Source organism: Castanea sativa, chromosome 5, assembly GCF_040712315.1.
Source record: "Castanea sativa cultivar Marrone di Chiusa Pesio chromosome 5, ASM4071231v1".
Lineage (NCBI taxonomy): Eukaryota > Viridiplantae > Streptophyta > Magnoliopsida > Fagales > Fagaceae > Castanea > Castanea sativa.
In genome coordinates this window covers 65,227,405-65,245,400 of record NC_134017.1, presented here as the reverse complement: position 1 = coordinate 65,245,400, position 17,996 = coordinate 65,227,405, and the positions used below count along the sequence as shown (strand labels likewise).

General features: G+C 32.6%; 1 protein-coding gene across 1 annotated transcript; it reads left to right on the top strand.

The window, feature by feature from the left end:
• Positions 1-4,033: 4,033 nt before the first annotated feature.
• On the top strand, positions 4,034-6,226 carry LOC142636585 (uncharacterized). Its single transcript, XM_075810850.1, has 2 exons — positions 4,034-4,439; positions 5,381-6,226. Exons 1-2 carry the CDS (start codon positions 4,425-4,427, stop codon positions 5,831-5,833), a joined length of 468 nt encoding a protein of 155 aa, XP_075666965.1. The 5' UTR covers positions 4,034-4,424; the 3' UTR covers positions 5,834-6,226.
• Positions 6,227-17,996: the final 11,770 nt, after the last annotated feature.

The following is a 17,996-nucleotide window of genomic DNA, read 5'->3' as shown; positions in this document are numbered from 1 at the left end:
AGGTAGGCCCTATAGAAAAATTATTTAGGTAGTTATGTCATACTTACCCAATGCTTTGGTATTAGATTCTTCTTTTTTAGGAAATTGATATGAGATTCCTATTCTTGCCTGTTTCAACTTTCACCTTTAATAAATATATTATTCCACAAAATTAAGGTCTAAAATATGGAAGAAGAAAAGTAATTCCACAATTCTATCATCCAATTAATTTGCGCCGCTTAATTCTCATTTCATGGCCATGAATCATTTCAGCTAAGAAATAATAGATCGGTAGTTCCACAATTCTATCATCCAATTAATTTGTGCCGCTTGATTCTTATTTCATGGCCATGTATCATTTCAGCTAAGAAATAATAGATCATACCAAGCTAAGGAATGATCATCTTATTTCATCAAAGTTGCAATCTAATATGATTTAAAAATGATGAATTGTGGATTTGGACAGTTCTAATAAGATTTAATTTTTGAATAAAATCTGTTATTTGATTTATTTTGTAATTGGCGCAAAGGGATACACATTACATTATGAAATATTGATACATCAAACTATAAAGTTTTTATTTTAATAATAAATCATTTGTGTAATATATTGGCAAGTGTTTGGAAAAAGTTTTTTTTTTTTTTTTTTTTTTTATAAATCTCATCTTTTTGCAAATAATACAACTTTTAGTGTTTTTATTTATTTATAAATAATATAATTTTTAGATTTTTGTCGCACATTTAACATAAAAAAAATTTTAGAAAAATTATATTTTTTTTAATAAACACTATGTAAATAAGTTGGTGAAAACTGTGGAATACCCAAAGGATCACTTCGTTTTTGTTTGAGATAAATTTAATTAGCTTTTTATTGAAAGTAGATTAAAATATGCTTGTTCTTTGAAAATATGAGAAAATATAAGATTTAAAAAAGTTGTATTCTAGAATGTACAAACGTAGATATGGTCACACAGACATGAGTACGAGTACGACACGACGACAAAACCAATTTTTAAAAAGTTATGATATGATATGACAAATAAGACACTATTATGACACATGTATAATACTGATACAATACGGGTACAACACACCAAATAAACTATTTATATACTAGCCTCATCACACGAGTTTCGTGCGTGCAATGAGGCTTTTTTTTTAGTAGTCCTATTTTATAGAAAAAAAATGTATTTAATTAGTTTATATGTATATATAATTTTTATTTTAAAAATCTAATTTATAAGTGAATAAATCAATTTAAAAATTAATAAGAGAGTGATCCTATTTTTTAGTGGGAGTTAGAGTTAAATTTTTACCGAATTATCCTTTAATTTTATCTCTACTTAAACATAGGATGTATGAGTATTTTTAAACTAAAAAATGAGAAATCTAAACAAAGAAAACCCCTTAAATAATAGTATAGATATCATAAGTTATATAGTTGTATATAAAAACTATAAGTTAAAAGTTAGTCAAATAAGCTGAATACAAACATACACTTACTAATGTCAGTCTTTATCTTAAAAAAAAAAAAAAAAATTTCAATGTCACGTTAAGAAGTTTTTTTTTTTTTTTTTTTGATAGGAATCACGTTAAGAAGTTAGACCTCAATGAGATGTGAAAGTCTAAAAAGTAAAAACATAAAAAATAAAATGATAAATAAATGACTTTAGTAGTTGATACAAATAAAGTCTAAAAAGTAAAAACATTAAAAAAAATGATAAATAAATGACTTTAGTAATTGATTTGGATACCAATGAAAAATAAAAATTATTTCAGTATTTAATTTATTTTTGCTATTATTTATGAATTTTATTATATTTTTTAATACTATTTATGGACTCTACTGTACTATTTCAGTTAACCTTTACTTTTATTTATAGTACTTTCAGTAATAAATTTTCAATTCCAATAAAATAAAATGGGTCTAAATACACCAGTAAACTTTTGACAATCAACAGTTTTTTTGACAATCAACAGTTGTGAATGATAATTTCTCGTGTGTTCATAGCGTTACTTGATGAGATGGATGGCGACATATTAGTATTTTACGAGGTAATGATCAGAACGATGAATACGATCCGGCGTGGCAAAATCAGAGACGGCTGTAAGAGTGGGTCCCAAGTCACGAGAGTCCTACCTGGAAAGCATAACCTGGTGGGGCCCCATGGCCCCATCTTTTAGAAAGGGCGGTTTCCCAAAGCTAGGTGGTAATGGGCTGAATGAAGGATCAAGGAAGTTAAAGATGGCCACGCTAGCAATTTTATTTTTTTGTGTGGGGCTCAGCGAATGGCAATGATCATAGTTGGTGATGTGGGTCCCAATTCAGCACCGCCCTTTGAGCCGTTGTTTCCTTTTGTTTGGCTAATGTCCATACCACTCCATACTTGTGTGTTTTGGTTTTTTTTTTTCTTGTTCTTTAAAATAAAGAGTTGTGATCGAATTGTGATTTGTGAACGAAAAAAAAACCTTAAAGAATTTGACCAAAAACTAAAGTGACTACTAAAGCTAAAGCCACCTATTTTTTTGACAATTACAGAAGGGCTGTCTTTTTCTCTTTTTATTTTTTTATTCTTTTAAACCATAATGTATGGTATGGATGTCTAAGAGCGCGTTTGACAATGTTATTTTAGTAACATTATTTATATTTTTTGAAAATACGTGTGAGTGAAAAAATATGTAAAAATAAGTGTAATGTTATTTAAACATTGAAAAATATTGCTTAAAATCCCTTACCAAACACCCCTTTAGTGTGATTTTGAGAGAGTATTAAAATCTCATCATTCTTCAAAAAGAAAAAAAAATTGAGAGGTTTTACGTCTTCACAATATTTTTACAACAAATTCTATATGACAAGTTTTTATTGATTTTAATTTGATTTCACCACTAAACTTACTTTTTTTATCTACAAATAACAGCAAATAACACTACTTATTATCATCTAAAATTTGTTGTAAAAAAATTGTTTACATAACATTCATAAAGAAGAATCTAGTCATTTAAATTTGTACCTGTTTTTAATTTATTTTATAATCTTAAATTTGTACCTGTTGTTTTGTTCCATATATGGAATAATACAATTTTAGACCATTGCCAGCTGAGTCATGCTTTCTTGGCATGCAGTGGGGGAAAAAAAAAGATTCAAGTACAGGAATTTGTGTCAACATAAGTTTATGGCTATCGATAGTCAGATATACTCAAATGACAGGTAAAAAATTCTACCAGCAATGGTAAGTCATATCCAATGGGCAAAACTTGAGTCTAATGCAGTGGATTGGACACAATGCAAATATAGGTAAATTTTAGATTTGTACATATTGCATCGGGTGCAATGTATTAGAACATTGAATTCAAGCCAAATCTTAAATAAAGAAAAAAATTATATTCATAGATACACTCAACCATAAAAGGTACGTGACAACAACTCTTAAAATTGAAAAATCATAAGATGGTCTAATTTAATGGCTACAGAAAGGCGAATTGTAATTATTCATATCAGAATGTTCTCATTTCTAAATCCAATTAGTGTTAATATTTTGTTTAGAGATAGATCCAAATTCAAAAAAGAGAAGAGAATTGTTATAAGTTAATGGCTAACATAAAATTTAATCATTTTATTATGAATAAAACATTTATAGCTACAAGTTGAAATGTTTCAACTTTCGGTCAACTTTGAGTAGTCGGTTAAACATTTATAATTAACTCAAAAATTTGAGATTGAAGGTCCGTTTAGTAATGTTGTTTTAGTAATATTATTTAAGTATTGTAAAAATACGTATAGATAAAAAAGTGTTGTAAAAATACGAATTATGTTATTTAAATAATACTAACAAAGAGGCCCTAACACCCTGTTGTTGTGTAATCGTATTCAGGGGGAAAAATAGAGAGGCAACCTTATTCATGGTAGGGTCTATGATAACACAAAAACAATGGCGAAAAGATAAATCCTAGAACATGGATGCATGATATATAGCCAGTACTGATGATGTCCCACCTTACAAAACACAGAGAAACCCACTTATAAGATATGATACTGATGTGAGTTATGGCCTCCACCATTTGGCTTATACAAATAATGGTGTACAAAGCTATTGATATTGAAGGAAAAAAAAAATACTTACCTAAAAATACTTTTATTCTTTAAAAAAACAAAAGAAAAACATTCACAGCTAGACTTACCAAATGTCTTTTAATTTGTGTCAGTGACGTGAGTTGTCTTCTTGCCAAAGAATCTTCAAGCGCTCACACTAATCTCACTCCCATTTCCTTTTATTATTTCTAGTATTCTCCGCACCATCTCTATATATAGCTCTCTCATTGATCAGCTCCTCACTCACTCACTCACTCACAAGCACTCTTTCTCATTCCTTTGTTACTCATATATTTTACCTCTTTCAATTTTCTCTCTTCAAGTTTTCTTTTACTTTTCACTTTTTGCATCCCAAATGGCATCAGTTGAGGTATTCAACTAATCTCTTCTTCACTGTTGCTTATATATTTTTTGTCTAGTGCTTTGCTTTTGAAAAATCCATTTGCATCTTCTGATATAAATGATTCTACAATTCCAGCTTTGAAAGATCAAAGTATTTGTGGAGTTATATTTGATGTTTTCAACAAGCCCATTTGCTATTTCTCATTGAAAATCGTGTTTTTTTTCGCACGTAGAGTCCCTTGTCTATGTTTACAACATCCGATGAACCTGACCATATAGTTTTCGATATGGGAATGATTGTTCTTGCTTTTACTACGATCATACAAAAAGCATGATCCTTTTGGTCCGTTACTGAACACAATCTAGCTCTCTCACGAGTAACAGATCAATCAATCTTCATGTAGTTTTGTAGTGCCTTAAAAAAAGAAGAGTTATGTGCCACCTTATAAATGATATCAGTGCATGTGCTATAACACTAACTCTATCTTTGAGCTTCGGCAATGTTTTATATTAAACTAATTAAATCTAGCTCTTTTGATAGATCAATTCATCAACTTTATTAACAAGATCATTAATTTGATCGATCCAAGTTTTTCTTTTTTGGCTTGAATGATTTTGATAAACGATCATTTGTCACAAAGGCTTTATATTATTAGGAAAAGGCGAGTTTGAACTCAAGATCACCTATACTCTACTACCTTGCTAAACTACCATTTGGCCTAAAAATTAAACAATTACAAAATGGTAAATTTAATTCAAACAGATTTATTAGAAAAAAATTATGTTGTTATTGGCTGCATTATATTATCTATTGCTTACTAATCATTGTCTTTCTCTTCAATATATTAATCCTAAATCTTTTGCTATATGTTAATGGTAGTATAAGTAATTGATCAAACAAAGCACAGAGTTGTTTTTGAGATCCTTTTTCAATTGGTTAGTTCATTTAAGATAAATCGGGTTTTGCAGGTAGCATCAGCTCCATCAGCATTGCCTGAGGTCAATGAGACAACTGAGGTGACAAAGACTGAGGAGACAATCAAGGTAGAGCCAGTGGCTGCACCCGCTGCCCCAGAACCAGTCACTGAAGAACCAAAAGAAGTAGCACCTGAAGCCCCAGCAGCAGAGCAACCAGCTGCTCCAGAATCTGTAGAAGCTCCAGTAGAAGTTGAGACCAAGGATATTGTGGTTGAGGAAACCAAGGTTGAGACAGAGGAGCCAGCAGCAGAGAAGCCAGAGGAAGAGACTCAAGAAGTGAAAGCAGAACCTGTTGCTGAGGAAGAGACCAAAGAAGAGACTGTTGAAGCCACTGAAGTAGCAGCAGCCCCAGCTGAGGTAGAGAAACCAGTTGAGGAAGAGAAGCCAGCTGAAGCAGCAGTGGAACCTAGCACTGAAGTCCCAGTTGAGAAGATTGAGGAATAGAGCTTTATGATTGAAGTGATACTAGAAGAGTTTTGGCCCTTTTGGGTGTCTTTTAATTTAGGTTGCATTGTTTCAAGGACGTTGGGTATGCTATTTAGTTCTATTTCTCTAGTTTAATTATGTTTATGATTCAGGTAAGGCTTTGGATGGGTTTGAAATCTCGAAGGTAGACAATGTAAGTACTTGGAGCCATGTCAGCATTCCTCCATATACCTTATATATGATGGTCCATATATGGAGGAAACTCTGTGAAGTTTATACATAGGAGGATTTAAGTGTGCAAGGTGGAGGTGTGGATGTTGGTTCCAAAAGAGTCAGATGAGTTTGATATGGTGTGCATTGATGAAATGTGATTTCTAGATTTGAATAATAATAATATTACTATTATCCTTCTGTTTTCCTTTTATTAAGATATTCTGTTCTCTATGTTATGTCTCATACATGCTTGATCTTTATGCTTGATCTCTAACTGGGGCAGTGGCCTTGGTGCACATAAATCATTTGTCAACACTACTCTATAATATTAGATGGGACACATAATATGATGGTATCAACTTTATTCCAACCTGTCAAAGGAGCAGGATGCTTAATGGAATCATGAATCCTTGTTCTCAAATTTGAATATAGAGTTCCTTTTTCTTTGGGCCATTTGTTGTAGAAGTCACTATATTAACTATGTAACTATTGCTTGCCATATATGCAATTTATCAACCATATATATAATGAAAACATATAAGAAACTGATTAATTTTGCCAAAACTTTAATGAATATTTATAAGGAAAAATAAATAAGTAAATCAGGATCATACAGCTCAATTAAACCGACAGCAAAGCATGATCGAGCAAGGCACACATCATTGATATTTGGAAGTCTGCACTAGCTGATGAAAAATTGAAATGTGTACAGCTGCTGCATCAATTCTAACATTTCCTTCATAGAGGAAGGGGGAGTGAAATGGTGCATACATCAATGCTCAAAGTGTTTTTGAATCATGTGGTTGCTCATAATGCAGGCTTGCCAAATTTAGTGTGTTTAGATGAAGAAACTGTTAAATGAGCAAATGTTTTACAAATGTTGAGATTTGCATCCCCATCAATTAAAATCCCATCATTTATAAATTTCCTAGTTTGGCTATAATTTTAGTAGAAAATTTAAAATGATAGGAATTGTAAATTTTGAAATTTGGACATGATCTGAATTTGCAAAATCATTCTCAATACAGTATGTTGGTTGGTTGAACCCATTACAAAGAGTTCTATTAAGTAGGTTTTACGATGTAAAAACCGATTAGAATATACCAATGACAAGTTCATTCTTTTGTTTTTCTAATTAATTTACATGTCCTTTTATTCTTTGCTTAAGGTTGGAGCAAATAAATAAAAGATTTCAAAAAGAAGAAGACACCAATATGAACAAAAGACAAGATAACGAATTTATCCCAATTGCATTATTTTCTGATAATAGCAAAGTATATATAAAGAAAATGTTTTAGTACATTTCTCCTGTAGATAGATAATTTACTAGGAAAAGATTAGAGTTTAATTAGTAAAAAATACAACCAAAAAACTTTTTTTTTTCAGAGTACAATGATTTATTGTATTTAGTCATCTCATACTCTCATTTTTATATTTGATGGTACATATTTTTAGATGATGCATGTGATGTGCAATTATCAATGTGAACCAATATACAGGCCTTGTTCAGCCTCAAAATTTTTAATATAAAGATTTAGAAGGCTTGTAAGATAGTGGACCATGTTTATGTCTATGATCACACAATTGATGTATTGATAAAGAGTAAAGACTAAAGTTCAGTTTTAGCTACCCATATAACAAAAATGAGGTTGCAATAGCGGCGATATTGCTAATATTTTCATCACTTGAGCTACAATGAACTCTTGTAGGGAAGCTTTGAAGCCCACCTTTGATTTAGAACCACAACCCGACTATTTTAGTTCTGATGGAAACAAAAGTTAGTGGTGAGAGGGCTAGAGAGATTACCGACCGTCTCCCTTTCGATGGTGTGATTCACATGGACACTATCGGGTATGCTAGTGGTCTCTGGATGCTCTGGAATGCAAATAGGGTGGAGGTTAACCCGCTGTCCAACACCAAGTGAGAGATTCATGCCGTAATTAAGGTATGGAATTCTAATTCTATCTGGCTATTTTCTGCAATTTATGCTAGTCCTAGGAGTGCCGAAAGGCACGTCTTATGGAATAATTTAAATAAATTTGCAGAGCTCCATGATATGCCATGGGTTCTTGCGGGTGATTTCAATGAAACTCTCTCAGCTGAGGATAAGTTTGGGGGAAGGGCTGTTGGGGTTAGTAGTTCTTTGCTGTTCAAGGAGTGTCTAGATAATTGCAACATGATTGACATTGGATTTACTGGTCTGTGATTCACTTGGACAAATAAAAGGGAAGTCCATGCTCTTATTCAAGAAAGACTAGACAGATTCTTCGTTAATCCTAGCCGGTGCTTACTTTACCCGAATGCTAGAGTTATGCATCTCACAAGGTGCCACTCAGATCACTGCCCTGTCAAGCTTGAAATGCTTCCAAGAACAAACATAGGGAGAGTAAGACCTTTCAAGTTCCAAACTTGCTGATTGACAGACCCCACCTTCCCAAGCATTGTAACTTAGGCTTGGAGACAACCGCATAGCCTTGGAGAGGCAATTGATCTCTTTTCTAAGAATTCCTCTGAGTGGAACAAAGAAAATTTTGGTAATATCTTTGTTAAAAAGAAGAATATTATGGTGAGATTAAGCGGTCTTTAGCAGGTAGTAGCTTCCAAGCCTTCAAATTTCCTCCTAAACCTTGAGAAAGATTTGGTGAAAGAGCTTGATATGATTCTAAGTCAAAAAGAGGAACTTTGGGCACTCAAGTCTCGGTTTAACTGGATGATACAAGGGGATAGGAACACCGCCTTCTACCATGTCTCAACCTTGGTGAGAAGGAAAAGAAACTAGATTTTGGCAATTAAAAATGCAGTGGGGGAATGAATATATGAGGAAAATGGGGTTTAGGAGCACATTAGGGTTGGTTTTAGGGATATTTTCACATCCTCCTTCCTTAGTGTTCCTAGGGTAGCTCTGTCAGCTTCCCAATGGCTGGTCAAACTCACGGATGAGGAAAGGATTAGTATTAGTGGGATTGCAACGAAAGATGAAATAAAAGCTGCCTTCTAGTCTTTGAAAGCTTATGAAGCTTCAGGTCCAGATGGGTCGCATGCTGGATTCTTTCATAGATTTTGGTTGATTGTGGGAAATTCAGTAGTTGATGATGTGAAGAGGGTCTTTGTAGAGAGAAGAGTTCCTGATTATTTGAATAGGACCCACATTGCTCTTATTCCAAAGATTCAAGGCCCAGAGACTTTAGGAAATTATAAACCTATAAGTCTATGCAATATGGTCTATAAGATTGTCACAAAGATCATTGTGGCTAGATTGAGGCCTTTTTTAGACAAGCTCATCTCCCCCCTCCAAACTGCCTTTGTTCTAGGAAGAAGGGGTATTGACAATGCAGGGGTAGTCCAAGAAGTCATACATTCCATTAGCAAAAAGAGAGGAAAGGTGGGTTATATGGTGTTGAAAATTGATTTGGAGAAGGCTTATGATAAGCTCGAATGAAGTTTCATTAGAGATATTCTTTACAGAGTTAATGTCCCTATGGATCTTATTGAGGTCATTATGAGCTGTGTCTCGACAGTCTCTACCTCGATTTTGGTTAATGGTGAAGCACTTGATTTGATTTATCTCTTAAGAGGGATAAGGCAAGGGGACCCATTATCCCCGTATCTTTTCATTCTTTGCATGGACTTCCTTGGCCAACTCATTGAGAAGAAATGCAACAATAAATTGTGGCAGCCAGTTAAAGTCTCTCAAAGTGGCCCGGCTTTCTCTCATTTTCTTTTTGTGGATGACCTTGTCTTCTTTGTCAAAGTGGACCTCACTTATTTCTTAGCTATAAGAGATGTCTTGGATATGTTCTGCAGTATGTTGGGTCAATCTACGAGTGAAGCTAAGTCAAGAGTTTTTTTCTCTCCTAATGTTGATAGGGACACTAGAGAGTCCTTGAGTGATGTCATTGGCTTTGCATCCACTTCAAACATTGGCAAGTACTTGGGAATTCCTATGAGGGTGCCGGGTGCCTCTTCCCAAGATTATAATTTCATATTGGATAGAGTGAAGCAGAAACTTGCGGGTTGGAAGGCCAATTTATTATCTTTGGCTGGTCGGAATGTACTCATTTAGGCTTCCACAGCGGCCATTCCATCTTATGTCATGCAGTGTACCTTATTACCAAGGAAAATTTTGGGTGGTATAGATAGAATTAACCGTAATTTTCTTTGGGGCACTTCAAAATCAACAAGGAAATTACATTGGGTCAGGTTGCAAAAGGTTACCAAGACAAAGGAAGAAGGGGGTCTAGGCCTTCAATCAGCTAGGGGGAGAAATATAGCCATGCTAGCCAAGCTTAATTGTAGACTTCATACTGAGAATGATGCTCCTTGGTCTCAAGCCTTACAATCAAAATACTGTAACAACAGAAGGGTGAATGTGACAAATGCAGAGAATTTGCCCTGCTCACGGGTTTGGGCTACAATTAAAAAAGGAAGAGAAGTGTTTACTAAAGGAAGTGTCTGGATGGTAAGGAGTAGTACTCTAAGCTTTTGGCATGGTAAGTGGTTAAAGGAAGGCCCTCTCAGACAGCTCATTCAGGGCCCCCTAACTCAGGATGCAACCAATTGGGAAATTAAGGATATTGTGGTGGAATCAGGGTTGGATTGGAGCTGAATGCCTTTTGATTTTCCCACAGAAATTAAGGAAAAGCTTCAAGCTACTCATTTTTCCCTTACTAGTAGAGGTGGTGACAAGCTTGCTTGGGTTGAGAATCCGAATGGCTATTTTGAGCTTAAGAGTGCCTATAGAGTTGCAATGGGGCCTAATCCAATCTCTCATTTCACAGCGAGATGGCTATGGAGAGCTCTAACTTTGCCTCGCATTAAAACCTTCAAGTGGCAATGTGCTCACAATAGCATTGGAGTGAAGGAATGGCTTGCAAGGAGAGGTGTGATGGAAGATGTGGTTTGTCCCATTTGTAGAATGGAAGCTGAATCCATTTTACATGCTCTCAAGGATTGCCCCTGGGCTCAATCGGTGTGGAGATAGGACAGCTTGGTGTGCAGCTGAGTAATCACGGTTTCTGGATGTCTAATTTGCATGAATGGCTAGATATGAATGGTAGGACAAACACCAATCACATTGCTGGGAAAATTCCTCTGAAAGTTATTCTTCCTATTGCCATTTGGAGCATATGGAAGAGTAGGAATGGTTTAGTTTTCAATAAGAGAAATCAAAATCCAAATTTGGAGTCTAATATTTTAAAGCAAGCTCTGGAATATGTGTTTTGTGTTGCTACACCAAGGGGTCTGACACGCCAAGTTATCAAGAGGGTGTGTTGGGAGAAACCACCTTATGGCTGGGTAAAACTTAACACGGACGGGGCTACTGATGGATACCCAGGGCTGGCAGGTTGTGGGGGTTTGCTTAGGGATGAGCACGGTAACTGGCTTGCTGGATTTGTAAGAAGAATTGGGACAACTACCAGCTTTGTGGAGGAGCTATGGGGCCTTAGAGATGGTCTCTCATTATGCTATAATCTCAATATTCCTTCCCTCATTGTTGAGCTTAATGCCAAAGCAATTGTTGATATTTTGTAGAACTCTAAGAATAATATAATTTCTCTTATCTTGGATGATTGCAGGCAGATGTTGGGGCTGTTCCAACAAGTCCAAGTAAAGCACTGCTACAGACAAGCTAATTGTTGTGCGGACATGCTAGCTAGAGTAGGAACTGTGCAGGTTTTAAACTTTGTTTGTTTTGATAATCCTCTTAAGGATAATAAGAGTGTTTTAGATGAGGATTGTAATGGCAGATTCTTTAATAGGATCTGTAATGAGCTTGATGTTCCTCCTTAGTTTTTAATGAATCGTCTTTCTACCAAAAAAAAAAAAAAGAACTACAATTTATGGCAGTGTACTGTAGCTTAAAGCTATACCAAAATATCAATACGTTATTTCATCCTCCAATTAATTAATATTTTCTCTTTCCTTTTTTCTTTTTCCTATTTCCTCTTCATCCCACATAGTGTTCATTTAGTTTTCTCTTCTCCTCTCCCTTTCATTTATTTTATCCTATTCCTCCACTCCTTGTTGATCCATCTCTCCTAGCCTAGCCGTCAACCCATCTATTCTTCCACTTGACACTGACCCAAGCCCCAAACTGCCGCCTGTCGATATTGTATTTTGTTCGACCCTGATTTATACGTCAAAACAGAGACCAAAAAATCAAAAAAATTTGAAAAAAGGTGCAAAATCGTGAATTTAATGCCAAAGAGGGTAAAAAATAAATAAATACAATATAATTGGATGGTGGATCAAAAGGTCACAATATTTAAAAATCATTTTTGCAGTAGTTAAGACCAAAATACCAAAAACCATAATAAAATCTTCACTTTTTTCAAGAAAAACTGGTAGTTTTTTACCCGATGTTGCACAATAAATTGTACCGATTGGGTAGGAATTGGAATGAGCGGAATGTACCATCTTGAAGAACAAGTTCTTAGCTATTTTTCATAAAAAGGGTTCAGCGATATCTGCCCTGGATGGGAAGATATGAATTTTTCAAGAAAAAAAGTCACATAATTTTTCAGCACTGTGCACCTTCCTTCTGAGTGTGATATTTCAACGACCGTAGCTCCAAATCAAGTGAGCTAGGACCTTTGGAAACTAAACATCCAGAGCTTTCCAAACATGTAAAGTGTGCAGAAAACAGAGCTCATAATGGCCTCCAAACAGCTGCACGAAATTGGTCTGCCAGTTCGCTAAGTAGACTCACTCTACCGAGGGGCAACAAAGGCTGGAACTATTCCTGCCAAAAACAAGGGACCTACTTCTCATCCTAGGAGTTAGCAGGAGAAAAAGACAAAATAAGCTGATGAGATCACAAAAATGGCAAACTAGCTTAGGTGTAACATATTACACCTATAAATACCCCTTCATTTTTTTTAAATAAAAAATAAGGAACTTTTCATGAGTGAAAAATAGAGAAATTAGGAGGATAAAATGAGGAAAGTCAGAAAAAAGTGAGAAAATTCTAGAAAAATAGCCCTAGAAATTCAAAATCTCTCTCTCTCTCTCTCTCCCTCTCCCTCTCGGGAACCCACCACAAGAAAGCCTCATCCATTTTTTATTGTAATTTTTGTGGGTAAGCTTGTAGGGATGGGGTAGTTCATTAATAACTACACCCATCCCATCCTCTTTTATTATCTTGTAAACATCATTTCCATATATAAAATCATTCTCTTTACCTTGTTTATTGTTCATAGTTGCTTTATTTTCCTATAATTTTGTGTATGTATATCTCTCTCTTTATCTTTATGTTCATGTTGTTATTGTTTGTTTATCTTGCCGTGCTTGTTTCTCTAGATCGGTATTGGATCATCTCCTAAGACTTGTATGGAAGTACCCTTACGGGGAACAAATCCCATCCCACCTAGGCATCTATGGATTTTTACTATTCTTCCCTTTAATTTATGTCATTTGTTTTATTTTCCAAACATCCCCTTCCCCTTTTATTTATGTCATCCATTATATTTTCCAGGTAACCCCCTTTCCCTTATGTCATCCCTTTTATTTTCCAAGCATGCCCTTCCCCTTTTATTTATGTCATTCATTATATTTTCCAGGTAATCCTCTTTCCCCTTTATATTTATGGCTTTATTTTAAAAAATATATATGTTTTCAAAAAACATCTTTACCACGTTAAAAGAAAATGTGTTTTTAAATATTGGTGTTGTAAAAAGAAGAAGAAGAAGAAGAAGGTTTTCCTTCTTTCATTTCTAAGAGGAATCTGGAATTTTTGCCAAAAAAAAAAAAAAAGAAGAAAGTATTTTCAGAAAATGCAATTTTTTCAACTTTAAAAAATGTTTTCAAAAATTTTTTTCTACCTTTTTCATAAAAAAAAATCGAAAATTTTCTATACATAAAAAGTGTGAATGGGTAAAGGAACAATGCTTTTGGTTTATTCAAGTGGCATTGTTCTGCTGACCTTTCTTTTCTTTTTTATTTTTATTTTTTGTTGTTAATATAGCTTGTTCAACTCTATTAAAACAACAAATTATCATAATATTTTCACAATTGTTAGAGGTGTTAAGTCTTTATAGGCCAAAATAAAATAATAAAAATATTATACTCGGACCAACCATAACTAAAAATAATGGTATTGTAAAAAAAGAAATGTTACATCTACAACATTTTTTACAATATGTTCATAACAAATTATAGTAGTAAATTGTTATTAATTTTAATTTTAATATATATATATATATATATTATATATATATAGTGTAAATGAGTAAAGAAACTGTGCATTTGGTTTGTTAAAGTGGCGTTGTTCCATTGGCCCTTTTTTTTGTGTGTTGGTTTGTTAAAGTGGCGTTGTTCCATTGGCCCTTTTTTTTGTGTGTTAATATCGCATGTTGAACTCTATTAAAATAACAAATTGTCATAATATTTTTACAATTTTTAGAGGTGTTGAGTCTTTATAGGTCAAAATAATATAATAAAAAAATCATACTAGGACAAACCATAACTAAAAATAAATGTACTATGAAAAAAGAAATGCTACATCTACAACATTTTTCACAATATTTTCATAACAAATCACAGGTGATAAATTGTTATCTGTTCCAATTTAATCTTCTATATATAAAAAGAGTCAATACTCAAAGCTACAGTAGCAAAGCCACAGTAGCAAAGCTACAATAGTTTTGGTTTATCCAATCAAAACTATTTCATTGGCTTTCTTTTCTTTTTTCTTTGTTTTATTTTTTTTTTTGGAAATATCGCCTATTGAATGTACCTTTTATTTTTCTTATCTACATATGAGCTATTACCCTAAAAGAATAAAATATTATCACAACATTTTGCCACAATATTTTCACAATTGTTGAGGTATTAATTCTTTATAGGTTAAAAAAAAATAGCATACTAGAACCAACCACAACTAAAACTAAAGGTATTGTGAAAAAAAAAGTACAACATTCACAACATTTTTCACAACAAATCATATATGGTAAATTGTTATTAGTTATAATTTAAATTTAACAATAAAAATATTTTTTTACCTACCAATTGCAATCCGTAACAATCTATTACTTTATAATTTGTTGTAAATATGTTGTAAACGTAGCATTTTTCTTATGAAAACTAGCTTTTTTTGGGGAAATATTGCCTATTGAACACGCTTTTTATTTTTATTTTTTTTATCTGTATATGAGTTGTAATCCTAAAAGAATAATATATATATATATATAATATTGTAACCAACCACAATTAAAAAAAAGGTACTGTGAAAAAAAAGTGCGACATCAACAACAATTTTCACAACACTTTCATAACAAATCATAAGTGGTAAATTGTTATTGATTCTAATTCAAACTTACCAATGAAATTACTTTTTTGCCTACTAACAATAACCTGTAATAATCTACTACTTTAGGATTTGTTATGAAAATATTGTGAATATAATATTTCTCTTGTGAGAATATTAAGATATTTTGTTTTCATTATAATATTTTCACAATTACTAAAATGTCAATTATTTACTAGTCAAAATAAGATATAACAAAATTATAAAGGTATTACAAAAATGTTGTACCATTATGTTGTGTTTCTAGAATTTTTTTTTTTTTAGTCAACTTTGTTGAACCAAAATTTACTATTTCACATACAGTTTTCTTGGGATGATTTTTTGTATTTTTTTTGTTGTATTTTTATATTTATGCACCATTTTAAGTAAAAACACATAGATTTACAAAAAAAAAAAAAAAAAAAAAAAAACTACGGATAAAAACAATTTTCATCCTTTATGATTAGGGTAGTTCACAATTCCTCTTTAAACTTTAAAATCAAGCAATTTTCCCCTTAAAGAGCAAATATGTCATTTTATTATTCTCTCAGTTAGAGCTGTAAATAAACCAAACTGTTCATAGACAGCTCGGCTTTGGCTCGATACAAAGCTTATTCATGTTTGTTTGTTTATAAACAAGCCAAGCTTAAGCTTTAATTTTAGGCTTGTTTAATAAATGAGCTGAGCTTGAATAAAAAATATTGTTCATGAACAAACTTGTGAACACTAAGGCTCGATACAAAAGTAACAAAACAAGTTGAGTTTAGGTTTATTTATGAGTTTGGTAATAAAATTGATATGAGCTTGACAAGTAAGCTTATATCCTTCTAAGACTTAAATTAATTATAAGTTGAGACCACTCATTCAAACCAAATAGGCTAGATAATAAACTTGATATAGGCTTGATAATATACTTGTGTTGGATCTCAAGCTCAAAAACATGATATTGAGCTTGAGTTTGGGCTTGATATTGAGCTCAAGCTTGGCTTGACCAATGAATCAAATCAAGCCAAGCCGAACTCAAGTTTTTATACTTTATAACAAGTTCAAGCTTGAACATTATTTGTAGGCTCGTATCAAGCTCAAGCCAAGCTTGAACATTCTACTTTTGCTGTTGAGCCAGCTTGAACATTCACTATTCGACAAAGCTCAGCTTGTTTATAGCCTTACTCTCAGTCAAACACTAATCAAAGCTTATAATTCTTAAAATATTACATTGTGTAATGTCTAAAATACTCTCACTAAATTTTAACATTCAAAATTTTTTTTTCACTTATTTTAAATTTTAGACGGTAGTAATGCTTAGAAAGTTGGAATAGTGATATAAGGTGTTTTATTTATTACCTAACAAACTTTGATTTTTTAGGTTTAAATATTCGAAACTTATAATTTACCTAATTGAAAATTTGATGATACATGCCTTCTGTTATCTTTCTTTTTTTTTTCTTTTTTTTTTCTTGCCTAAAATGGGTGTTCTTTAAAAACTAAGTAAGCTAAATATTGCACTTAGACTCATGTAGATTGATAAAGAAGAAAGTATGAATTAAAAAATTTTCATTGTGTATGGTTGAAGGTTTTTGATGAAAAACTTCAATTGTAACATATGACATAATTCATTATGAAAATTTTAATATTGTGACAATGTCTTAGCTAAGACCCTATCACAATATTTAAATTGTACATGTACCTGCGTATATAAGTACGCGCGTTCATGCATCCATGTTTTAGAAGAATACATTTTCGCCCATTCATCACCTCTTTTTCAAAAAAATATACTTGCTTTCCAAAATCTTTTGAAAAATACCCACTGTTTTCAGAAGCATATGTTTTTCAAAATACGTCGTCATATTGTCAATTTAAAAAAAGAAAAAAAAATCTTTTCAAAAGTTCTAAACTTTTTTCAAAAAAATATGAGTCATTTTTAAAAAATTCTCACATTTTTGAAAAAAAAAAACCTAATTTTCAAAAGCTACGTACCCTTTTCAAAAAATTTCCTCGTCAAAAAAAAACTGTCCTAATGGCCCTTTTTCCAAAAAATTTTAAAAAAATCTCCCACATGTTTTGAAAATCTTAAAAAAAAAAAAAAAATTCCTAAACTATGAGAATACACACTTAACCTCCCTAAATAATTACGCATGTAACAATTGCCCCCCTAAATTATGAGAATGCACATTTATCCACCTAAACTATTACTTGTGAAATATTTAGGGAAGTAAATATGTATTCTTATAGTTTAAGAAGGTAAGTATAAAAAATAGTATAGTTTAGAGAAGAGTAAGTGTACATTCGGATAGTTTAAGGAGTAAGTGTAAAAAGAGGTAAAGTTTAGGGGTAAAGTATAATAGCAAAAATAAAAAAGGTAAACTTAAAAAGATTAAAAATAAATAAACCATAGTAAAAAATGTGTTATTACGTGTGATTATTAACTAGAATGACTTCCAATTAGCTCATACAGATCATTGGAAGAGTTGGGCAAAAATTTTCTTCCAATTTTGAAACTGGAGAAAAAAATAATACTTATCTAAATATACTTTATTCTTTAAAAAACAAAAGAAAAACATTCACAGCTAGACTTAAGTACTTAACCAATTTCTTTTAATTTGTGTCAGTGTCGTGAGGTGTCTTCTTGCCAAAGATTCTTTAGGCCGGTGCTCACACTAATCTCACTCCCATTTCCTTTTATTA